This window comes from Mobula hypostoma, chromosome 8 (assembly GCF_963921235.1).
Source record: "Mobula hypostoma chromosome 8, sMobHyp1.1, whole genome shotgun sequence".
In the NCBI taxonomy this organism is placed as follows: Eukaryota; Metazoa; Chordata; class Chondrichthyes; order Myliobatiformes; family Myliobatidae; genus Mobula; species Mobula hypostoma.
In genome coordinates, this window is record NC_086104.1 from 29,961,049 (window position 1) to 29,988,093 (window position 27,045).

Sequence of the window (27,045 nt, forward strand, 5' to 3'; positions counted from 1 at the left end):
TGAATAGTTCAGTGCTGCGATGACTGAAGTTATCCCCTCCACTTCCAACACTTCCTTAGTTTGTGAAGATTTGGCATGACATCTAAAACTTTGGCAAACTTCTGTAGATGTATGATGGAGAGTATATTACCTGATTGCATCATGGCCTGGCATGGAACACCAATTCCCTTGAATGGAAAATCCTACAAAAAGTAGTCCGGTCCATCTAGGGTAAAGCACTCCCCACCACTAAGCACATCTAAATGGAGTGCTGTCGCAGAAAAGCAGCATCCAGCATCAGGGATCCCACCATCCAGGTCATGCTCTCTGCTCACTGCTGCCATCACGAAGGTGGTACAAGAGCCTCAGGATTTAAACCACCAGGTACACTGAGTGGTATTAACTGTTTCTGAACCTGGCTGTGTGGGTCTTGAGGCTCCTCTAACTCTTTCCTGATGGCAACAGTGAGAAGAGAGTTTGACCTCGATGGTGGGATTCCTTGATGTTGAATTCTGCTGTTCTGTGACAGTACTCCTTGTAGATGTGCTCAATGTAGGGAGGGCTTTATCCGTGATGGACTAGGCTGTACCTACTACTTTTTGTTGGCTTTTCTGTTCAAGGGCATTGGTGGTTCCATACCAGGCAGTGATGCAACCAATTTGTATACTCTCCAGTGCACATATATAAAATTTTTCAAAAGTTTAGATGACATGCTGAATCTTCACAAATGAAATAATAATGAAGAAAACAATGTGGATGAGAAAATTGAAGCAATTTTCAATCCCGTGCTAATATTAGTCAGCAAGCAGTAGGGTAATAGATAAAAAAGAATTATATGACTAAGGATAGCTTTAAAATCATACCAAATTCTGTTGCCTAACTAAAGTTTAGAAACAAGTGAACAGCCAGGAAGTTGTTAGAATACATGAGTCGAGAGGTAATATTCAATAACAAGTCGTATATTCAATATCCTGTCGTATTCAATAACAAGTAACAAATGATAGCAAGTAGCCCAATACAGCAGAAGTGAAAGCAACTGCTTTAACGATTGCACAGATAAATAAAGGAAGCTGCTCTTAGGACATGAAGAGCTCTGGATTGGAAACAGTTTTAGACAGTTACTTGGGAAGGGGATGGTAGCAGGGCAGAGTTTGCATTTGGGGAAGGAAATCAATGGCTTCCTAATGTAGAGTTGAATGTCTAGTACTACATTTTGGCCAAGCTGATGAAGAATTTAGTGGAAGGGTTACAAGTGACTTAGTGTTCATGAAGAAGCTTACACTGTTTAAGAGCAGCTGAGTGATAAGCAATAAGCAGGAAACATAGGGATGGAGGAGTTGTCCTGTTACAAGTGATTCTGTAGTCACAACTGGCTAGATATGAAAGATACTATGCAAGTGCAGGCAAAAATAAGAATGCCCCATCATCTTCGCTCTATTACAATAAAAAAAATGAAGGGTGTTTAGTGGCAGCAGGTTTTGAGGGAGTGATAACTGGATACTTGATTGAAAGGACAGAATTTCTAAAGGAGACAATACAATGCAGTTACGTTAAGGGGCTAAGAGCTGGGTGTCAATAATTGCATGAGAATAAGTGTCAAAGAGCAGGAAGTTGGGCTCCAAGACAGGTGAGCTTACACAAAAATAAGGAGAGATAAAAGGAAAACTAAAGGACAAGAGAACAAAACATTTGGCTCACTGAGTTGCGAGAAGAGAAGGAACTAAAGCAATTTAACTGCTGTATTCAATCTCAGTGACTATGTTCAGGAAGTGAATTGTGCATCCATGGTGCTCTAAATGCAAATTCTCAATCTTAGATATATGATTAGTAGAAAATAAAGACAAAAACACGAGCAAATGAAATAAAAGGTCAGATTGTGCTATCCAGAATTACAATTCGTTGTCTCTCCACATTACACTTACAAGGTCAAAATGAGAAAGCTCACTCTCCTGCCTAAATCATCCTAAACTCCAGTGACTTGGACTGAACAGTAGATATAGTTTTGTACTGGCGAAGTCATACCCTGGCTTTAGCAGCTATAAAGGTTATGGGTAATAATTAATAACTTTTAAATATCTCCAGAGACAGTTGAAAATATTTAAATATAAACTTCTTACAAGTAAAAATATGTAATTTAAAAATTATAAATTAAAGAAAAACAATTAGAAAAAGAATTTGCCTTCCTCATTGCCACCAAACCCTGCACTAAAATCAATAGGTCTCAGGTCACCATTGAGCTAATGTGATCAAGGCACTGAAAAGCAAATTTTCAGAATCTAAGAGGGTTCCAAACCATCAAAGGTTTGAGCCAAATACCCGACAGCACATCTGTGGAACTTAAACACTTACTGTCCCATAAAAAAGTTAAAATCTAGACATTCAATTGGGAATCTGTGGCATAAGGCAGCAAGATCTAACCAACTATATTTTTATCACTCATATGCAATTCCTGGGCTGTACCTTTAAAGAAGCACCATGACCCTGTTCGTCCACAACTGCTTTCTTCAGAACTTGGTTCTGAGCTCGAAGCTGAAACATTTCCAACAGTAAAATGATTTGAATATTAGCAATAATGTCACTAAATATCAAACAGCCATAATTTTAAAACAACAAATTGTGTCGGAAACATTCAGCACACCAGGCAACAAATGTGGAAAATCAAGCTTTAAGTTCAAAACCCTTCTTGGAACTGAGGAAGAGAAACAAATTTGTAAATACTAGGGAAGTCGTGGAAGGCTTAATAAAAAAAAACAAAAACAAAGATATGAATCTTCAGAGTGGAGTTGTTTATCCAGGAACCAAATATGTGCTAGTGGAAGAAATAGGTGAATAGGACCTGGTTGAAATCAACACAAGAGCAAAGTTTTCAGCAATCTTGAGTTTAAGGATAGTAGAATAAAGGAAAGAGTTTACTGCAATAGTCAACTGGAGGGACAACAAAGACAAGGATAAACAATTACCTTCACTAAGAATGGAGTTGCAGGAACATCTGACCTGCTATTCAATTATGCAAAAAACCTGGATTCCCTTAAGATCTTGAACACACTGAGTGATTGAGCCTCTTTGGCTCTCTTGGGTAGAATTCCAAAGATTCAGTAATTGCTGGGGAAGTCACAAATTCTTACAGGAGATGAATGAGTAACATGCAGGTATGTGTTCTGAAGCACATGCTAAAATTAAATAATATACCATTGTTCTAACTAACAAGAAACATTGAGGAAACTGAGTTTTTAGGAAGCACCAAATACCTCGGCTTTATTATTCCTAATACTTAAATTATTCAACTATCATCTAGTATTTTATTCAGGCACTTTAGAAACAAAGTCAAGAGAGATGCTGGTGACATAGAGCTGGGTATCATCAGTTTACATGTGGGAACCATTGTCGATGGGATGTGGGTACCAACATGAGTGCAAGTGATTCTCTAGTTACAAGTTTTATTAAAAAACAATCAAAACATTATTTTACAATAATTTCTGTACTTTGCAATAAAAGTTAGTGATTGAAAACATTTACTATTTCCCTCCACAGTTACCATCTGACTTGCTGAGTATTCGTTTTTATTTCAGATCCACAATATGTATTGCTTAAATTTCCTTCTTTCAGTATATTACACCACTTTCTCAATGACATTCAAGAATTTTCTTTTTGTTTAATCTTCAACTGGTCATTTAATAACTGCATGAAACAGTCAGAGGGATGTAATACTCTCCTCCGATACTCCGCTCAAGCAACATTTAATCTTACAACACACATCAAAGTTGCTGGTGAACAGATGCTTCGACAGTTGTGACTAAAATTACATTACTTATCTATACCTGCACAACCTTTAACTTTTAATTAACCATGTCAAATATATTTCTAAATACCCAAATTATAAATTAGATGTATCTGAATTAACCAAATCAATACAATTAATTTTAAATTTCATTTTCAAAATCTAAACGGCAGTCAAATCAATACACACCACCTATAGATTGCAGTTAGTATCAGTGAACTTTCTTATAACATTTTAAATTAGGGGACAACTTTTAGTTTTTTTACTCTACTTGCAATTATTCTATTAACATTGTGGAACATAAAGTCTTCCATCTGCTTTACTTCATTAAATTGGAATGCAAGGTTACCTTGCTATATATTCCCCACCCAACACCACATACTGCAAAAAAACACACTAAAACATCATGCCGACCAAAATCTTAATTCTAACAAAAATTGTTCACGAAAAGGAATTAATCATTCACTTTTAGAAATGTTACACTTCCAGCTTTTGCAATGTGCATATTTTCAAATACTTCTCAATATATCCAAAGGCTAAGTCACAACTAAAATGCAACTCAACTTCATTAAGAAAATGATTTAATTCCCAGTTATTTTTCAAAATTTTAGTGACGATTAACAAATCAATCCAACAAATATGAAAGCCCATAATTCTTTAAATGGATAATAGTGGTTCATCTGCTCCAAAGTAGATCAGAACAAAAATAAATGAGCATCGTGAAAAACAACACAGGAAAACACAATGGAGCCAATCCACCAACCTTGGAATACTCCTGAGCCAGTTTCTGATACTTGGCTTGCAAATCTGCGGCCATGGTTGAACGATTATTATAAAATGGGCGGTCACAACCTGGCTCATCACCCGGGAGTACCGGGGGGCTCTCTCCTCTCTCACTCAGATAGCGTGAATGACATCAAAGCATCTTTTGGGAGAGGACGAGATAGTGGTAGCCAACCAGCAGAGATTCAGCAAAATGATGTTTCTCAGCTTCCTCCACTTGTTCGCTACCACTGCCCCTTCGGCCCGTTCACTCTGTTCGTGGCCACTACCCCTCCGGCCCGTCCACTCCACTTTTTGATAGAACTGCGCCCTCGACTCAATCGCACTCTCAGGACAATTCTTGATTTCTTTTCACGTCGGGGCCTTTTACCCCCCAACGGATACTTCAGCTGGTTTTGTTTCCTTTGATTCGGCGTCAGGTGTAACTCAGATCCGACAGGTTTCATCAGATAGTGCTAGGGCCCACTTCAATGCTCGCACCCCAGGATTAACAATTTCCGGCTCTGCGAGCTGGTTCAAACGGCAAGGCGCAAAACACGTTGACGTAACCACGCGACTCGTCGGACGGCGTCGCCACAGCAACGAGTCCGCGTGCCTTGAATTCGGTCACGTGCGTTGCAGCATTGCTCTGCACCCCACGTGACTAGGACGCTGGAGCACCAAATTGTCATGGCAACGAGCTTGTAGTCGGTAGATTGCTTCAGGATAAACACAGCGAAACTCCTGATAAAGTATTAATCACAGAACGGTTGTAAAGATCCCCAATAGTGCAAGTCTGAGAGGAGCTCGAAATAAAAATCAGGTAGGTTAAATTATAAAAAAAGAAATACTATTCAGAAATCTTGTGGTGGTGGGGGTTATAAAAGAGTTATGTTTTATTGTGACCATTTGGATTGCATATATCTGTTGCTTCGTTCTATCATTTAAAAATAACTCAACACTTATTGATAGCTCGTTATAATGAATATTGATAAATTAAATCACAACTTCGTTGTAGTTTATGTTGTTTATTACCTTGCCTGGCGTTGCATCAGGGAGTCAGTGACATCTTAATATACAAGGCCTCGAAACATACATCCCTAATGAATTTTTTAATAATGCTGAATTCAAGTCGTTGACAAGGGCTTCCTTATAGTTTTGAAAATAATTGAATTTTTTTATATTGTCTAAGTTACTTAAGTAGTGACCTAACAAAAAAATAAAACTTGATGTGAGAGCTGGGGAGTGTTGGTGGTGGAGGGAATCAACAAAGTGCTTTGCAATTAATCTGGCAACTTCCAAAACCCATAAGCTCTACCACCAAAGTGGATAAGGGGAGCAAGTGAATGTATATACCACTATCTGTGGGATCCACTGTATATCATACAATATCCTGATTGGGAAATGTATAACCATTGTATCAACACTGGGTTAAAAATCCTGGTTCTCACCAACCAAAAGATTTGTAGGAATACTGTGACCACGATGGTGGCAGTGATTCAGGATGGTGGCTTACCACCATCACTTTAAAGGAAAATGATTTTGGGCAAAAATTGCTAGACATACCCACATCCCAAACCATGAATCAATAAAAAGATGAGTAGGAAAGGTGCAGAAGAATTGTATTTGTATTTATTTAATTCTTATATCCATGGAAGTAGAAAATCTTTATGTTGTGTCTGCATCACAATGTACAAGCAATAAGGAGGGACAATGTGTAAGATTGCATACATAATCGTTTTGTACACATATGTACAGTCAAGTACACAATCAGATCAATGTCTATTGATAAATCTGATGTTCTGGTGAAAGATGCTGTCCCAGAGCCTGTTGGTCCTGGCCAGTACTATTCCCCAGGTGGTAGCAGCTGAAAGAGTTTGTAGTTGGAGTGGCTGGAGTCCTTGATAATCTTCTGGGCTCTTTTTACACTGTAAATGTCCTGAATAGAGAAGAGTTCACACCCACAGATGCGCTGGGCTGTCCGCACCTCTCTCTGCAGTGCCCTGCAATGAGGGTAGTGCAGTTCCCATACCAGGTGATGACACAGTCAGTCAGGATGCTAAAGCATCATTCTGACTATTAACTTGGCTGAGTACTCTGCATTGTACCATTGATAACTGGAGTTTTAGACTAATGGATAGAAACCCCTAAGTATTGATGCATTATTCATTGCTTTTGTCTTCATAAATTATTAATCATCTAAATGATTTCATCTGATGTACAGTAGAATGATTATAAATTGGAGGAGATGGAGGGAAGGCTGGATGAAAGAAAGATGTTTTGGAAAAGGATATGTTGATGTTGCATAGAAGATTAGTTGCAATGGATTTTCTGGAGAAAAATAATAGAATCAATGTTAGTACATTTTATTATATTGGAGAAATTCTATGATTTTGTAGGGGGGGGGGAGTTGGATGGGAAAAGGGAATAAAACAGGACCAGGAGTTTATTTGCATTATGAACAGTTTCTCGGAGTCATTTTTAGTGTACATTGAAGTAAGTATTTCAGTCCATTAATAATTTTCCTGTAACTGAGAAATAAATGGAACATGAATCTGACAAAGGGTCACGGTCTGAACTGTCGACTGTTTATCCAATTCCATAGATGCTGCCTAATTTGCTGAGTTCCTTCAGCATTTTGTGCATGTTGCCTTGGATTTCCAGCATCTGCAGACTTTCATGTTTATGAATCTGGACTGATTTATGGGGAGACAGCCAATAGAAAAATACAGTTCCTTCATGGAAAAAACCTGGTTTAGTACAGTATTTCTAAGTGGAATATTAATTCTTATTGGGAAAAAAAATAAATTGGAATCATTGTACTAGGGAAAACATTAGCTAACTATTCCTCTTAAGAAGGGATTACCATTCCTTACTGAAGATTGCTTCAGTCAAGGTTTTGCAGTGTGAGGAGCAACACCCAGAGGGAGGAATATGCTAATTAACTGGAATTGTGACTAACCTGGTGAGATGGTGATGAATCTTAGATTATTTATGTAGAAGGCAAAAGGAGTTGACATGAGCTAGTGAAAAAAAACACTGCAGGTGCTGATCATCTCAGATTAAAAACAGAAAATGTTGGAAATACTCAGCAGGTCACACACCATCTGTGGATATATAAACAGGGTTAAAGTTTCAAGTCAAAGACTGAAACATTACTTCTCATTTTCACATTTGCTGTTTGACCTGATTGAGTGTTTCCATTATTTTTTGCTTTAATAATATTAACAGGGGGTTGGGTTGGCTGCTTAAATGGCCGATGCACAGGTGCATTATTGGTGTGAGTTATATAGCAATACATACTACACTTTGTTTCAAACATATGCAGTGTTATTTTCAAGTAACATATTAATGGGGACTCCTTTACTTACCTGTACGGGTATGGCTGCAGGTTGAAAATGTAGTTAACGGGAATTCCTTTACTTACCTGTACCAATATGGTTGCAGGCTGGAAAAGTAGTAATAGGGACTCCTTTACTTACCTGTACCAATATGGTTACAAGTTGAAAAAGTAGCAATGTGGACTTCTTTACTTAACTGTACCAATATGGCTGCAGGTTGAAAAGTAGAGGATCAAAATGTACTTTGCTCCATAATGATACTCACTGGCCATAACCTGTAACCGTATTCAGACACTATCATTTTCTTATTTATTCACCATTATGGCAGACATCTTACATGGCATGTGGTATTAAAAAAACCTGGTTAGACATGATGCAGATAAATATTAGCACTTCTATAAAACATTCTACCATTGATGGAGCATTACGTATGAGTTTTTAGTGCATTTTGCAATGGAACATTGCAATCCACATAGCAGCTTTATAAAGTTTAAAAACTTGAAATTAAGGCCAGTGAAGGCTATTTCACATTTCAAAAAGTACCAGTAATCTCATAGTATGTTGTTTCAGGTTTAGGTGTGCCACAATTGTCAAATGGCCATCCTAGGTTGGTCTTTGTCATCATCCTCCCGAGACACATTTGTGCTTTAAAATGATAATTTTTTTCTGTGGCATGGAACCAATATGACTAGGAAGATTGGCTCATAAATTGAGCAAACTCAAACAATACATGGTGTGGTGATAAATATACACTTAATTCCTGAGGGTGAACAGGGTAAATTGTAAGTTATACAGATGACAAATTCTTGTCTTAAGATTGGTATTGGCATATTTAGTTTAGGTAAATAATGTGCAATACATAAAATGATTTGTCATTATTTTTGGCAACTTAATATGGTTTTCAGCTTAACCGCTGAGTTAATTGCATATTAGCTTTGGTTCAATATTAGAACCCTCACTTTGGAATCAGCTAGTGGTGACTCTGAGCATCATTTCAGATCCTTGAGTGCAACTTTAAAGGTGACAGTTAACACTGTAATGACAAAGTATATAAAGTGTTATTTTACGTTTGAGACGTTAAACTGAAGTTCCATCTGACCCCAATGGTTCCTTAGCACCACTGCAAAAAGAGTAGGGGACTCCATACCAAATTCTGTCTTGAATAAATATAATTTACACAATCATTTATCTCATTGTTATTGACATCATACTGTGCATACCCATAATCTGGTAGATCATCAACTGATCTGCAAGCATACTTGAAAAAGAAAATTATTTCATTTTCTTGAATTGTGCTGAAAGGTGCTATTTAATTGGAGGTTCATTCTTTCTTAATGATCTATATTATAAAAGATAAACCACTAGGTGGCATCCTAATTGCAACAGTGTACATCCATGTAGTGGAGTAGGAAGGTACAGGTTTAATCATGCATCTAATTTGAAGTCTTAGCAATAATAAAGATTAAATTGGTTGTTGTTAAAATTCACTCAGGCCCAACAGAGTGAGAAATTATGGGGGTGGATTAGTAGACAAAATTCCTTTACCATTTATTATTGTGTTCTCCTTTACACTTGTGTACTGGAAATTACATTAAACAATCTTGAATCTTTACACATAGGTTTACTGAATATCTTGTAGAAATTAACCACATGTTTATTCTTTCCTTCTGTAGATTTTGCATCAGTCAGCCAGATTGACAGGCTAGCTATCTATTCCAGAGTAACGTAAGAGGCCATATGTTACTGTGTTTATATGTGTTTATACTCAGAAGCAAAATACTGCACTCGCTCAAAATCTGAAATTTTCTTAAAAATTAGAAATTGCTGAAAATCAGCAGATTGACCAGAATTTTGGTTAAAGAAAAGAACATTTTGAGTATCTTTCATTAGAACTAATTATGTGTTTAACTGTGTTGCCAATCTGTAAATTGGTGTGCAAAATTAAGGATTAATCAACCTAAAAGCTTAACAAAAGTCAAGAAACAAAGTCATTTTGAAGCTGGTTTACCACTTTACTAAAAACAGCCAAACATATCAATAAATATCAAATTATTAATGGATAAAGAAAAATCATCAATATTTATGGATAATAATCTGACCATATTTCCCCTCCCCTCCCAGGGTCCCAGAAGGTGTAATTTGTTTACATTTTGTCAGGAAGTTAGAGATTCATCAATTTTATTTGGGGTAATTCATAAACTAAATTGTTGCTCAGTTAGTTTCACCAGTGAAAATATCTTGAGCTCTTGACATAGAGTATATCATATGCTTCAATGATGGAAAAACATCTAAAATTTAACATAACAGAATTCATAATTTTCAGACACACTCTCTTCAGGTTAAGTGTTACTGGAGTGAGATGTCAGGGTGGCTCTCTGGCCTTTTCTCAATTCCTGAAACTGATCCAATGATAATGTGCTGTCAGAACTCTAAGTAAACACAGAACACAATTAAATGCATAACCTGACAATTGAACAATTTGCCTGCTGCTGAAAAAAAGTTCACAGCATTCGCCATTTCGCTGGCCCTACACTCATCTCTGGAACATCTGAACAGTAAAGACACCTGCATTAGACTACTGTTCATTGACTATTGCTCTACCTTCAATACTATAATTTCAAAGAAACTCATTTCCAAATTCCTTGACCTGGGATTGAACACCTCAATTTGCAACTGAATCCTTGACTTCCTGACAAAAAAAGTCAGTACGGACAGGCAACACTTCTACCATGATTATTATCAACACTGATGCTTCATAATGCTGCACTCTCAGCCCCTTGCTCCCTCTATACTTATGACTTCAGGACAGATTCACGTTTGCAGATGTTATCACTGCGGTGGGCTATATCACAAATAATGATGGAGTCAGAATATAGGAAGGAGATAGACAATCTAGCAACATGGTGTCATGACAACAACCTCTCCCTCAATGTCAGCAAATCAAGAGAGTTGGATGTTGGCTTCAGAAAAGGGGTCAGTCCTCATATTCCTGTTTACATCAACAATGCTGAGGTGATTAGGATTCAGAGCTTCAAGTTCCTTGGAGTGAACATCACCAATAGCATGACCTGATTCAACCTCGTAGGAACCACAGCCAAGAAAGCTTACTTGTGCCTCTACTTCCTCATTCCTCAGGCTGAATAAATTTGACATGTCCCTGTCGACCCTGACCAATTTTTAATCAATGCACGTTGAAAGCATCCTATCTAGATTTATCACAGCTTGGTATGCCCATGACTGCAAGAAGCTACAGAGAGTAATGGAAACAGCTCAGCCCATCATGAAAATCAGCCTCGTCTCCATGGATTCCATCTAAACTTTTTGCTGCCTCAGGAGAACAACCACTATAATCAAAGACCCCTCCCACCTGATATTCTCTATTCTGCCCCTTACCATCAAGCAGAATACAGAAGCCTGAAAGCATGCACCACCAGGCTCAAGGACAGCTTCTAGACTAACTGCATAGTTCTCTTGTATGGTAAGATGGATTCTTGACTTCACAATCTATCTTGTTATGACCTTGTTCCTTATTGTCTACCTGCAGTGCACTTTCCCTGTAACTGTAACACTTCATTCTGTTGTTGTTTTATCTTGTACTCCCTTAATACACTGTTGTAATAAATTGATCTGTGTGAATAGTATGCAATACAAGTTTTCCCCACTGTACATCAGTACATGTGATAGCAATAAACCAATTTACTATATTTACCAAATATACAATTCATATGAATAAATTTAGGAATACATAGCCAGAAACTTGCAAACTAAAAAGGTTTATTCAGTAATTCCATATGAATGCAAGTTGTGCATCTTTGGTGAAAATAAGCATTTTTAATAACAAAGGGTAATATACATGTTTTGTGTGGTAAAATTAAATTTTTTAAAACAAAAACTCCAACAACCTTTGTTGGAAAGAATCAGATTGGCAAAAGGTTCTGTTGAAAAAAAATTACACTGTAGGCACGAGGCAATCAGCACATATTTTCTAACACAGGAAGTCACACATTTCTTTCCCTTCCCCCATTATGCCAAAAGCAATTATTTGCTGATTAATCAAAGAAACAAACCAGTTATGTTGGCATATTAAATTTTCAGCAGGTATTTTTGGTTAGAAAGTATAATTACAGGAAGTATTGAAAAAACATTTTAAATCCTTACAATTGCTTTGTTACCTCTCTTGAGTTTCAAGTTCTCAGTCCATTTCACTACTAGTTTAGCTTAAAAGTGTTTTATTATCCTATAGCAACCCAAGCACCATTCAGGTTTACTGCATGTAACATTCAACAAAATAGAATAAAGATATAACTCACACAATGTCAGGTCAAGCCAATGCTAGTTTGATGAATAAAATATCAATGTTTAACAAAACCAAATGTTTTCAGATATACAGCTCTGGCAATAAGATACCATGGTAAACATTAGCTTTGCCAATTTTGATCATTGAAATCACAGAATGCAAAATATACTGACTTTGTCCCATTGCATTTGTTCCATTGGCAATATGTTGAGAAGGGTTTTCACCATTACAAAACATCAGAAGAGGTGTCAGAACAAATCTCAGAGCATAAAAACATGCGCATTCAAGCAATTAATTCTTTAGAGACACATCCCAGACATGGCTTCTCACTTTAATGGGTAACGAGTTTTAAATTTTGAAAACCTTGGATGGAAAATTCAAAACTCTGAATCATTTCGAAGGGGAGAAAAAGGGCTCCATATTTAATACCACACACTGCAACTCAAGCTAGAATGATTGGGCTGAAAAGAGACATCATGAAAGCTATTCATGATCCTACCCAATTAGTGACCTGTTGTGCAGTTATTGGGTTATTTCTATCAGTCTCAAACTTGATATCATCTCCTTAAAGTGAAATGGCATTTGCTGTTAATTCCCACAGAAGTATATAGCAATTTGACCCACAACCTCGCGCAAAAGCACAAATAATGAAAAAGAGATTCACTCAAGTGAGAGAATCACCTTTGTCTTCACTGCCAATTAAAATAAACACATTTAGGATCGGGGAAGAATTTTTGGCAGTCCTCTGTTTTACATGACAGATGCTATATTCACTGTGGCTGATTTTTGTTTTTGGCCATGGCAGGCATCTGAACAGAGATGTATTTGCTACAGCAGATTGAAGGCCAACAGTAATCAGAGTACTGGTTTGGGAACAAACTAGCTCTACCCTGCATGCAAGCATGTCTGTAAATTCCCTGCCAGATTGCAATCTGAATTGCATGCTGTCCCAGTCCAGTGATGCAATGTAAACATGCTGATTATGCACTCCTACAATGTGGAAGAATCAATTTTAAAATCTTTTGTATTGTTCTTGAAATTAGTTGTAAATGTCGCCAGTTCTTGTGAAGAGAAGACATTCTTTAGTTGTTGCTCAGATGGCTGGGATGCATCTAGTCAATGCTAAATGAACTGATTTCAGTGGGGGGGGGGGAATTGCTGAAGGGATGCTGCACTAGGCTCAGCATGACTGGTCTATTGAAGGAAATCAGCTATAATTCACTTTCCTAGTTCTAAGAAGTACTATGCTACAGCAATGTTAGGTGCTGTCAGCATCAAATACCCTTGATAATACCTGTGAAACTGTATCCAAGTAAATAACAGCTTTGGAGCGTGCGAAGGAGAAAATTGTCAAGCCAAAATTTCTGCTCTGTCTACCATTGCCTCTGAAGCTATTAATTCATTGTAACTGTCCAGAAATTATGGCCTTAGTTTCAATTGTCAAATTATCTCTTCAGATACGAATGTATGCCTGGACAAAGTAATCAGCATGGCCAGCCAATGTCATACAACATAAAAAGTCTATTCTGATGAGGGAAACATGCATTTGCCCAGCACCAAAACATTCTTGCCAATAAACATGTACAGAAAGTAAACATTGAGACAACAAATCAAATAATAGTTCTTTTTAATTGATAAATAGCTTGCTTAGATTTCAAATTGTTCAGCGGATAACAAAGGCACATGTAAACAAACATCATCTTTACTCCTGTTGTACTAATAGCCATTTTACCTGCTATGGCAGCCATTTTAATCAATAATTATTGATTTGATGTTTTGTTTATGAACAGTATTTATTTTGTAGCTCTGTATAACCATTGTACATTAAAGAATGCAATGGTGGGGTGCTGGGAAGGTTAGGATGATGTTAAGAAAATTCATGCAGGAGGCCACATTTTGGTGTGCAATAGTCATTATATACATAGTTGTGTATTGCCAGATAAGCTGTAAATAGGTTCCACACCTAATAAACATGTGAAAAATTGTATTCAGTTATCTGATTAAATTTCAATGTGGCCCAAATCTTGGCAACAAAATGCTTACAAGATTCTTAGTAAGAAAGTCTGCTCCATGTGCATTCTATAAGCAACCAAAAGAAAATAAAGATATTGATTTCTCAACCTTTGGCAAGGAGGCACTCCCAGGACAATGGTGCATTAATAAACCAGCTGATTAAGTATGTCCTATTTATATTGACACTAAACTACTGCCAACAGATCAGAAAAGGGGGAAGACTGTGCAGGGGAGTTGTGCTGGTACTATTCATTGTACCAGTTAGCAGTGCCACATTTACATTTTTGAAAAGTTAGAAAGGAAACCATTTCATTTATTTCATTTCTAACTTTACCGAGTTCTATTGAAAGGTCATTGTCTTGAAACTATAGCACTTGTTTTTTTTTTGCAGCTGCCTATCCTAGATATTCCAACATTTTAAAATATATTTGAGAAGCATAATACAAATGCTCGCTTTCCCAGGTTGAAGTTGATAATTATTTAATTCCAATTTAAAATGGATTGAGCATATACAGGAAAAAGAGGAAAATGTGAAAATAATAGCCTTTCAAATTTAGTTTCTTATTAATAAATTGCATTTTAGGACACTGTGGAAGTGGAGCATTAATCAAATAATTTGCTAAATGTTAACATAGTAAATGATATAATGTCACATTTCCTCTGTATGCGTTACAATTTTCTTAGGAGAAAATAATTGAATAAACTATCAGGGCACTTAATCTCTGTTCTGTGGCAAAAGTTGTCAAAAGAGACATCAACTTGGTTCAGGAAAAAATACGGAAATTAAAATCAAGCAAATTAAATTCCAGCACACCTTAAAGTTGCCAATAGCATTTGAAGTAGTATAATGGACATATCCTACTATATTACCTGTAGAAGGAAAGTCATTGGCCATAGTACTTAATACATGAGAAAATTAGCTGTTCCATACAAGGAACTGAATATGCAGGGGAGTGTATAACTGGAGGCTGCTATTCTTGCCCAGGCTTAGCTCTACTAACCAAGGATGAATTTTTCAAACATACAATTTGCCTCCATATAGATTTCTTTGTGAAAACTAGAGACTGGTTAAGATATGCCAGTTTACCAACAGGAATTGCCTATTGCTGAGCACCTTGAATACATGGCCATCGTCATTACACTGCAACATGAAGCTATAACCTTCTTTGCAAAGGACATGTATTTCTGCTAGTCTTACAGGATTTCAGAACCATACAGAAACTACTGAAAATCTTCCAGATTGGATACTGATAAGAGAATTTTAAAAAATAAAAATAATAGAAAGGCAACTGTTCTTCAGTATTGGCAAATAGTTCTTTGTGTTATATATTACATATAGCTGTAAGACCAACTGCAGATTAAATTTTGTGGCAGTTGCCTTTTGCTCTTTTAAATGAAGGAACCTTTTGGATTATATTTATACTACCTCCATTGACACTTCCCCAAAAAGAATCTCTTCAAATCTCCAAAATGCACAGGATCAGAAAATGTTCCAACAAAGGATATTTACATAAAATAGCACACATTTATTTCCAGGATTAAATGCTGCAATTTCAGAAAAGATTCATGTTTATCATTTTCAACTCAATTTCTCCTAAGAGAGCCTGATGTGATGGCCCAAAAACATTCATTGATAATAAAAAGGTATAACAATGACAGTGAACTCCTGAGTGTGGAGAGAAAATTCTGTGATCGTTTGAAATCTCAAACAACAAAAAAATGCTGGAAATGCTCAGCATTTCTTGTATTTGTAGAGAAACACACTGAGTTACTGTCTCTGGTTGATGATCAGAGACATTATGCTGATTGGAAAATCAATGGTTTGAATTGTTAACTCATTAAAAGAGGCACATAATGGAATTTTAATCTGGGATAAAACAAAATTAACTATTTACTTCTGGTGACTACCCACAGATGCTATCCGATTTGCTGAATGCTTCTTATGTTCTCTTTTTAAAATATTAACTTCCATATCCACAAAGAGATTCTATAATGTGGATTTAATGTCACTTTAAAATGGATTTTTAATTTCCATTCAACTTCAAGGTAAAAGAAGTTGCAGATACACTCACTGGCTCAAATTTCAGATCGGTGTAAAATCTCTTGTGCATCACTCATCTGCTTGGTACTTCTTGGTTGCTCATCTGACATGGGCAAAAGTAGAAGTTATTTGGCAGATACAGTACAGCTTCATTCAACAACACCAGTGTGGGCAGCAAAGGTAGTTTGTCGTCAAAGGGCAAATCAAGGAAACGGGCTCTGACAAAGTTTGGGAATGGAATACAGGGCAACAAAATCAACATATTCCGTACAATAACTACTGCTGCTCTTTGTCACATAGACTCTGACTGATCTTGAAAGGTCTCCTGTTCCACCTGACAACTACTGATCTGAATCTCAAGGTTAAGAAGTACATTCTTTAATCATACCCACGTTTATGTAGATAAGCACAGATTTATGAGATCCTCAATGAGAAACACATCAAGTTGCAGTGCACAATAGAAATGCAAGTAGGTAGGATTCAAAGTGAACAGGATGTTGAAGCAGGCTATAATATGATTCTCCTCTTTCCCCTTTTCTTTCACCCATTTGTTCCACAAAAGCCAGTAACTAAATTTAAATCCTAACCCTTGGATTTAGTACTGCCCAATGACAATTAAGCGTATCAGAAAGTATGGATTTACAATATTATATTTTTCTAAAAATATAATATTGCTGCTTCAGCAATAGCACATTAACAATGCATAACAGTGCAATTTTTTTTCAAACAAAAATGGAACACTATAAAATTATCCTAACGTACATTGCTAAGTGAGCTTCCAGAGAAAGTGTCAGCAGTTCCTAGTTACCTCCCGATAACAAACAACCACAAAAAAAGTTCTGCCACTGTAAGTAGGACTGAATATTGTGAAATATTCAGACAAGATAAACATCAGACCATATCTGAACAGGGTTGCATAACTTGAGGCATGATCAACAATCCAAATAAAGGATGTTAAAATTTGCACAAAATAGTACAGTCCTAACATAGTATAAATGCTTTGCAGCAAGTTGATCTTTCATTAGTGGTTTCTTATTGTGGTGAAGATGAAAAACAATACTCATTTCAGGTATTGGTAAAGGTTAATGTACAGCTGACCAACTCTGCATCTGTTACAGTGTGGTGCAGAACAAAAAACATTTTTAAAGGAGCATCATAATTAAGAAGCAAAATTAATAAGCACAACTGAATGAATTAGAAGTCTCAATTCTGGCCAGTGGATTTAGAGGAGGTCATAAATCATTCCCATAAGCATTAGAATTTTACGATTCAGTAGCATGTACCTCAACATTTTTAGTAACTTTTTAATATAAAAAACGTGGTAGTAAGATGCTTTTGTTTTGCATGCTGATTTAAATTCTAAATTACATACCATGTTGAGAGGTATAGCTTGCTTAATATGTGAAGATAATCTACCCTCTTTGTTATGATCGATATAGTAATGTCTTTCAATAGTCACTACAGAGCTGTGCTATCATACAACTCCAATATATGCATTTTCAGTTTAATATAGCCGACTGAGATTTTTGTTTGAACAATTTAAAATATACAACCAATCTTCTCCCACCAATATTTTTTGCAAATAACCAACACAGTCCAACAGAATCATGGAAGCATGACTAGGCGACGACATATTTTAAAAATAATAAACTGCATAGCATTCTCAACTTTGTTCCATTGTAAAGTGCAGCAACATCATAATCTTCATGAGTTTATTCAAATGGCCTGGACAGCAGTTAAGGGATATCATGAATTGCTGTATATGGAGGAAAATTAAACCACTTTCCAACACATATAGTGCTGCATGTTGGAAAATGTTAAGTATTTTATATATTTATAAGAACTGAATTGCTGTGATATCCCACAGTCATATGGTTAGCTGAGTTCATCTATGCATGAAGAACTGTATTTAATGATGGCTGCTCATGTCAGTGAAGTCAGCACCTTAGAACTGTTGGTACAATTCCTCATTGAAGTCAAGGGTTATTTAATTGTGCTGTGCCACTGGCAACAAATCTGTTCACTAAGAACCAAGATAAGCATATTTGGGGGAAAAAAGGGGGAAAAAAGTGAGAGATGGTTAACTTTAAGCATCTTTACCAACATGCTAGTTTTAGAAAATACTGTTTACAATCTCCGAGATGTCTAAAATATTGCAAAGCCCCATCACCCCTTTACAACCCTATTCAATTTTTCATTAAAAAATCTTCTCAGTTTGCACCCAGTTGCAGTTTTAACCAATAAAAGTTTGACCTCTTACTGTGACATGCAGACTGATTCATCGCATGTGTTGTGGACTTGCAGCAATCAGTGGGTGCTTTAGAAGTCCACATTCAAAGAATTGATACAACTAAAGAAACCAGCTTGTTTTCAGAAAAGGTGCAAACATATGGCAGTTTTTGCAGAAGAACAAACACCTCTGTCTTTGTATGGCTTTTATCTTCCATTCGAGGATTCCATTGAAGAATATTGCCACATTGACACACAATGGGGGACAAGTAAGGAGACCAGCTATTTTGCACAACATCTTTCATGTCCATTTTTTACTGGTTTACTGACTGAAGAGTCCAGCAAGATGCAGAAGTGACCCAGCAGCTTCCTTCAGTTCTTCATCAACTTCATGCTGCATTGTTCTGCAGCTATTTCCAGCTGAATGTAACACATTAGAGGCACTGGCACCTAGCAAGTTATTTGACTCATTCTCACAATCATCTGCTTCAGACTCTTCATCACTATGGAAACCTTCACTTCCATCACTTCCCTGCCGGCTAGTTTTTGGAATAAATTCATAGACTTCATCCACCGAGGAGAAGGATGAGACACTAGACCTCGATTCACTGCGAAGAGAGACGGTTCCATTTGCACTGTAATTGTGATCTTCCTTTGGATCATTGTTGATAATTGGTAAGCCAGATAGACTTTTGCCATCTTTCTGTAACGGAGAAGTTTCCACATTCTCTCTAAAATGCACAAATATAAAATATCAATGAGGGAGATTCATCTTCAGAACAGCACAAATAACCCAAAACTCTTCCTAGAATCCATTAAGAGTAAACGTGAGGGTTATCTGCACAACAATCAACGCCATTTCAGAGGGAAAATATATTTTATTGTTTTTAAATAATTGGCCTCTTACATGAATGACTGATCAAGGGATCAAGTTAGATGGGGATAGAGCAGAAACCTACTGGCTGTTGATGGAGTAGTAGCGTTTTTATAGTTGTTCCTACTCTACTTAATTTACTGTTTCCAACTTGTTTTGAAAACTTACTTTTACGATGAGTCGTGCCAAAGCTACTAAAAAAGAAGAGGACCTTCCTATAACTTTGGAATCTATTATGGAGACACTTCGGAAGCATAAAAATGAACTTTCGGAGGAGTTCCAGCAGAAATTCCGGCAACTCAGCGCTGAATTTAAATGAATGGATGTAAAATCGGATTCTATTCAAAAAACTTTGTGAATACAATAAACGGATAACAGAGAATGAAGAGACTTTGACGATGTTAGATGCGAAGATTGATGATCTGATAAAGATCTGTGATAAACAGTCAAAGGTTAATGAAAAATTAAGACAGAAGTTTATCGATTTAAAAAAATAGAAGCAGAAGAAATAATTTATGTATTCTGGGTTTTAAAGAGTTAATGGAAGGCAATCAGTCTTCCGAATTTTTCGCAAACCTTTTGGCTAACTTATTTCCAAATATTTTAAAATCTCCACCTGAAATAGACCGAGCTCATAGATCGCCAGTACCAAGACCTCCTCCAGGAGAATGACCCCGTTCAGTGATAATTTGTTTTCATGACTTTCAAACAAAGGAACTTTTAATTTGTGAATCTCGTCTGGAAGGTATGATTGATTATGAAGGCCAGAAGATCAGAATTGTGGAGGATTTTTCGACCAAGGTGTTGAATGAATGCTTCAAGTTTAAAAAGGTTATGTTGGAATTGTACAATAAAGGTTTTAAACCCTCTCTTCGTTACGCTGCTCATCTTAGAATCATTTTGAAAAATGACTCTCAGAAATGGTTCCGTTCAACTCAAGAGATGAAGGATTTTTTAATTTCCGAATCAGTATCAGAAGTTTAACTGCTCAATAATTCCCTACATAAATCTACATTGCATCCGCCTGATGGATTCTTTTTTTTAGAATCAGCAGTCTAACTGTTCATTACTTTCTTTTATGAACAATTGTTTTTTTTTTACTTTTGATAAACCTTCGTTTCTAATTTTTTTTGTACTTTTATTTCTTTGCTTAGGAAATTAAGGACTAAACATCAGAACGTTTTCATTGAGTTAATACTTTCCAAGTTGATATGCTCTGAATTTTCATAGTTCTTTTTAATATTTTATACTATATTTTTTCATGATTTTTTCATGTTTTGTTTTAATATGTTTAATTTTGCTCTGTTTTTTGTTGTGTCTTGTTGGAATGCAGTTAGCCTTGAAAACTTTTTAGAGCTCAGCCAGTAGATTGTTTTGGGAGGGTAATGTTGGTATGTTTAGTTGTCGACTGCCCTTTGGTCAACTTCCTCTCTTTGGGTGGGGGGGTGAGTTTCTTCTTTTCTATCAGCTGTTTGGTTCTCTTAGCTTCATTTGTGGCTTGGTTACTTTATCTTAAAGCTCATTGTTTAGATTTAATATACATTCCAGCGGTTTTTATTCTAACCTCTCTTTTAAGCAATATTTAAAATGGACCATACTATTAATTTACTTAATTTTAATGTGAAAGGATTAAACCATCCTGTGAACCGTGATAAGATATTTGATTACATTAAGAAATTAAATGTCTCAATTTTTTTTTCACAAGAAACACATGTTCGTAAATGTGATAATTTACATCTTTTCAGCCATTGGTAGGGCTTATTGTTTCATTCCTCCTTTCAGGCTAAGGCCAGAGGAGTGTCGATTCTTACAGACAATTCAGTTTCTTTCATTCAACATAATGTAGTGTCTGAAACCAATTAGCATTTTGTTATAGTGTCAGGGAAATCAGATAATAAATTAATGGTTTTTGCTAATTTGTATGTCCCAAATATAGATGATCCAGGTTTTTTTGAATGCTTTTTTTCGCTTTTACCAGATTTAAGTCTGTATTCTCTGGTTTTAGGAGGAGACTTCAACTGTTGTTTAGACCCGGTTTTAGATCGCTCATCTTTTAAATGATTGACTTTTAGTAGATCTGCCTCCTTTATCCAATCTTTTCTAATGAAATGTGATATTGTTGATGTTCGGCACTTTTTTGTATTCAACAGATAAAGAGTACTCATTTTTTTCTCATGTTCATCATACGTATTCCAGGATTGATTTTTTTTTGTTGATAGTCAATTGATTCCATTGGTTCAATCTTGTGAATATTAAGAAATTGCTGTTTCAGATTATGCTCCTGTGTTTTTATCTTTAAATCCTCCAGGTGTCTCCCAAATAAACAGATTCTGGCGTTTTAATCCAACTCTGTTATCAGATAAGGATATCTTAAAATTTTTGGAGAGACAAATTACTCTTTTTTTTTATATAGAGAGAATATGCTAGAAGAGACTTCTGGTCTTATTTTATGAGATGCTTTTAAGGCTTATATTAGAGGATAAATTATTTCTTTTACCGCAAGTGTTAAGAAAAAAAGCTAATAAGGAGAGAATTGAATTAGCCAATCAGTTGAAACAATTAGACCAAAAATATGCTTTGGTTCCAGATCCTGTTTTACATAAAAGACATATTGAAATTAAAACTAAATACGATCTGCTTTTAACTTATCCAATTGAAACTCAACTTTTAAAAGATAAAAGTCAGTTTTATGTTCATGGAGATAAAACGGGTAAACTACTGGCTAACCAATTAAAGACCTTTATAGTTAATTGCCAAATTAAAGAAATTTGTAAAGCTAATGGTGATAAAACATCTGACCATTTAGAAATAAACAATACTTTTAGAGAATTCTATTCTAAACTTTATAGTTCTGATCCTCCTAAAGATAATACTGTAATGAATAATTTCTTAGATCGATTAAACATTCCTACAGTTTCTGATGATAATCGGAAATTGCTGGATCAACCCATTTCTTATGAGGAAATTGCCAAGGTTGTTATTCTTTGCATGCGGGAAAGGCTCCGGGTCCTGATGGATTTTCTGGAGAGTTTTATAAGGCTTTTTCCTCTTTGCTTATACCTCACTTATATTCAGTCCTTTCGGACTCTTTTTAAATTAGGTAGGTTGCCACAATCTTTTTATGAAGCCTATTTCGCTTATTCTTAAAAAGAATAAGGATGCAACTGAATGTTCTTCTTATAGACCAATTTCCTTAATTAATGTTGATACTAAAATTTTATCTAAATTTTTGGCTCGTAGGGTTGAAAAATATTTTGCCATCTATTACTTCTGATGATCAGACTGGATCTATTAAAAATCAATACTCCCACTTTAATATTTGTCGTTTATTGAATGTTATTTATTCTCCTTCTAAAGAGATATCGAAATGTGTGATATCCTTAGATGCTGAGAAAGCCTTTGCTCGGGTTGAATGGAATTATTTATTTAAATCTTTAGAAAAATTTAACTTTGGGCCCAATTTTATTCAATGGATTAAATTACTTTATTTATCTCTCTCCGCTCAGGTTCTTACTAACTCTCAGAATTCTAAACCACTTAAATTTCAACGAGGAACTAGACAAGGTTGTCCTTTGAGTCCTTTGCTTATTGATTTGGTCTTAGAACCTTTAGCTATTGCTTTCCGGGAATCTAATGATATCACTGGTATTTTAAGGAGGGGTATTACTCACAAAGTGTCGCTTTATGCTGATGACCTTTTGCTCTACATTTCTAATGTGGAGTCTTCTTTACCTTCCATACTTTCTTTACTCTCCTGCTTTAGTCAGTTTTCAGGATATAAACTTAACTTTCATAAGAGTGAACTTTTTCTTTTGAATAATTTGGAATTAGTTAATACCAACCTTCTTTTTAAAATTGTAAGAAATCAATTTACTTATTTGGGCATAACAATTACTAGGAATTATTAACTCCTTTTTAAAGAATTTTTTTTTACACTTCTGAATTATGTTAAGAAGGCACTATCAAATTGGTCACCCCTCTCTTTATCGTTGATTGGCCGAATTAATTCTATTAAAATGAATATTTTGCCTAAATTTTTATATTTATTTCAGGCCGTACCTGTTTTTCTTTTCTTCTTTTCAAATCTTTTGTTATATTATACAGAAAAAATAACATGAGTACATTGAAGTAACAACACTTACAATGTCTCAAAAAAGGCATTATCTTAAAGATTGAAAAAAAATGTTGTGATAACAAAAAAAACCTACTAAGCAGAAAAGTGAGAAAAAAGAAGAACCCATTAGGTGTACAACCCCGGAGTCATGTGTCATACAAAAAGCTTCTAAAAATAAACATCAAACCGCCAACAAGAAAATATACTAAAAAATTTACAATTAGATAGTGAAACAAATGCAATAACATTTTGGTCAGACACAGAAATACCATGAATATTTTGAGGAATTTTTCCTAAATCGTTTTTTGATTCTCTGGATTCTATCATATTTTCTTATATATGAAAAAATAAAATTTCTCAATTAAATAAAGTTCATCTTCAAAAAGCTAGAAAGAATGGAGGTTTAGTCTTACCCAATTTTAGGTTTTATTACTGGGCAGTCAATTTACGGAATCTTACGTTTTGGTTATATTATATTAATCGAGAGGACTGTCCAGTCTGGGTTTATTTAGAAGCTAATTCTGTTAATAAATTTTCTATCATTTCTCTTCTCGGATCCTCAACTCCTTTATCTTTAAGTAATTTAACTGATAATTTTGTAGTTAAACGCACTTTGAGGATTTGGGTACAATTTAGAAAATATTTTGGTTAATTGAGTTTTTCACTTTCAAGTCCCATTTTTTTTTTAAACTATTTTTTTAAACCTTCTATGACTGATGTAGCTTTTAAAGCGTGGAATAGATAGGGTATTAAATGTTTTCAGGATTTGTTTGCTGGAGATAGTCTCTCTTCATTTGAACAACTGTCAGCTAAGTATAGCCTACCTAAAATCCACTTTTTTCGATATTTACAAATTAGAGACTTTTTGCGTTCTCATGTACATATATTTCCTACAAGTCCAGATAAGAATTTACTTGATACAATTTTTAACTTGAAACCCTTCCAGAATGGATCCGGTAATTTTTTCTGGTAGTGGGTTTAGATTTTTTTTTGTATAATGAAATTATCTCTTTTCAATATTATGTTTAAATTTAATGTATATGGATATGGGGTAATGAGACTATATTTGTGATTCCAATATATTGTAATTGATATATATTATATACCCTACTGTACTCTGTATTCTTTTATGTAAGAAATCAATAAATATTGAAAAAGTAAAAAAAAAGATGAGGATAGGGAAGAAGATGGTACATCAGCTGAAACATCCATGATCTGATTAAATGATAGAGAACAACAAGGGGCCGCATGGCCTACTTCTACTTTTTATTCCTCATGTTTAAGTATTGTGTTTTTTCAAGGGTATAGATTTAAACTTTGAGAAGTTGATAGATAATATAAACCAGTTTGCTCTTATTTAAATTTCTGACACTTTTTAATCTTATAGAGCCACACAGCACTACAGCACAGAAACAGACCACACTGCAACACCTCAAACTTGTCTGCATTAAGTTCCATCTGCCGTTTTTCAGCCCATTTTTCCAGCTGGATCAGATCCTACTCAAGCTTTGATAGCCTTCCTCACTGTCCACTATATCCCAAATCCTTGTGTCATCCACATATTTGCTGATCCAGTTTACCACATCATTAATATACAGCAGATGACAAACAACAATGGACCTTGCAGCATACATGGTATGTACCATTTGGTACATGCAGCTTAGAAAAATAAGAGGTCGGTACAACATTGTAGGCCCAAGGGCCTGTAATGTGCTGTAGATTTCTACTTTTCAATGTTTCAAACCACTAATCACAAGCTTTCAGCCGAAGGGGCAACCATCTACTACTGTTCTCTAGCTCATCCCACGAAGCCAATGTTGAATCTAATTTACTACTTCATCCTTAATGCCAAGTGATGGAAATGATCTTCGTGACAGAGAGAGGAAGACGCATGGAAATACGTAAATTATTTTGCCAGTATTTTGATGGAAACTTGTAAACTACAAAGTTAAAAAACATCTTAATAACATTCTTACCACAAATTAACTGAAATAAAACCAAAAATGCTCAATAACCTAATTTCTAAATTACTCTATGAAGCAATTCACTCTGTTAAATAGGATATAATCTGCAGTCCACCTAACTAATTGTACTCCTCCCTATAAATACCCATGTCATATGTAGTTGCATAGGGACTGGCTGAACTCATCTAAATATACCCAGCCTAACAATGAGATCAAAGAACTTCTTGCTTGTTATGACTGATTCTCATAGATGAATTTTACTTTCATAATTTTTCCAAGCAAGGTAAAAACACAGAACATTCACACCCAATTATTGAAATCAGCCACTGTGCAACAGTAAGTTTTGTCTTACCTTGTTTTGTGTGTGGTTTCAGTCATTTTCACTGTAATAGGGGCATGCTTTGAAAATGCACGTTTGTGGCTACGTTTTCTGCTTAGCACTGGACTGTGTTGCTGAGATGAATTACCTGTCAAAATAAAGAATGAAAATTTTGATTCCTACTTAGTGAAGCTGATAAGAAGGGAACAATTTGGTTTTATACATTGAATAATTTGAATAATGCCTTTTCCTTAAAACAAATATTTTAAGAGTGATGGGGAACTGGATTTATTGACGGAAAACTAGATTACAAGTTCACACAAGAAAAATGATATTATTGTATTATCTAAAATTTTCCCTTACCATTGAAATCTTCTCAATTCACATCTAACCCGGTCATGCTCTCCACCCTCAAAATTTTTAATCAATTTCGCTGCCACTATAAGTTCATATCAGCTTCAGTTTTGGGCCCCATTCATAAAAACCATTTATTTCCTCCCTCCACATTCGATTCAGCTTTCAGACAATGGGGTTTGAACGGTCTTATGCGCATTAAGGATTTGTATACTGATAACATATTTGATAGTTTTGATAACCTGCGTGGTAAGTATGGCCTTCCGCATATCTTTTTTTTTTAATACCTGCAGATTCGCCACTTTGTCAAGGAAAAATTTCCCTCTTTTCCTGTTCTACCACATGCTATGTTATGGGAAAAATTCACTCTTAGCTTTAACAATAAGGGGCTGATTTCTGAACTATACTCTCAGCTGATGTCTTTGGGAGTTCAAGATCTAAACAAAACTAAGAGTAGGTGGGAGGCCGACCTCGGTATGGACCTTGCGGAAGAATATTGGGCAAAAGTATTGAATAGGGTTCATTTCTCATCATCATGTGCTAGACTGGGGCTCATACAATTCAAAGTTTTACACAGGGTACATTTAAGTAAAGCCAGACTGGTAGACATATACCCTGGGACAGACGCTGGCTGTGACAGGTGTTCCTTCTCTCCGGCTGGTTTAATACATGCATTTTGGTCATGCCCTCGGCTTGATGACTATTGGGCACTGGTTTTTAAAATTATCAGTGAGGTTTTGGGGGTGACACTGAGACCTTGCCCGCTTATAGCTGTATTTGGTGTGGCAGATGGTGATTTGGGTTTAAATGCAAGCCAGTCGGATATCATTGCATTTACATCGCTATTGGCCCGTAGGAGAATTTTGCTGGTTTGGAAATCTGCCACTCCCCCAACTGCTGCTGCTTGGTTAGAAGATGTAATGTTTTTTCTGAAATTAGCAAAGATTAAATTCACTTTGAGGGGGTCTGTGAAAAAGTTC

The 27,045-nt window shown here is 35.7% G+C and overlaps 2 protein-coding genes across 8 annotated transcripts in view; both read right to left on the reverse strand.

The window, feature by feature from the left end:
* Positions 1-5,055, reverse strand: part of ppp1r21 (protein phosphatase 1, regulatory subunit 21) — an 84,552-nt gene extending 79,497 nt beyond the window's left edge. For all 3 annotated transcript variants that reach the window (XM_063055624.1, XM_063055625.1, XM_063055622.1), the window contains exons 1-2: positions 4,521-5,055; positions 2,440-2,508 (exon numbers count right to left, since the gene is read on the reverse strand). In XM_063055624.1, coding sequence (XP_062911694.1) covers positions 2,440-2,508; positions 4,521-4,574 — 123 coding nt within the window. In that variant the 5' untranslated portion in view covers positions 4,575-5,055. The remainder of the gene's footprint in view (positions 1-2,439; positions 2,509-4,520) is intronic.
* A 5,916-nt stretch (positions 5,056-10,971) lies between these two features.
* The window catches only part of foxn2a (forkhead box N2a), a 65,825-nt gene continuing 49,751 nt past the window's right edge, over positions 10,972-27,045 (reverse strand). For all 5 annotated transcript variants that reach the window (XM_063055632.1, XM_063055631.1, XM_063055630.1 and 2 more), the window contains 2 exons: positions 25,745-25,859; positions 10,972-19,171 (listed from right to left, as the gene is read on the reverse strand). In XM_063055632.1, the coding sequence (XP_062911702.1) occupies positions 18,763-19,171; positions 25,745-25,859 (524 nt within the window). In that variant the 3' untranslated portion in view covers positions 10,972-18,762. The remainder of the gene's footprint in view (positions 19,172-25,744; positions 25,860-27,045) is intronic.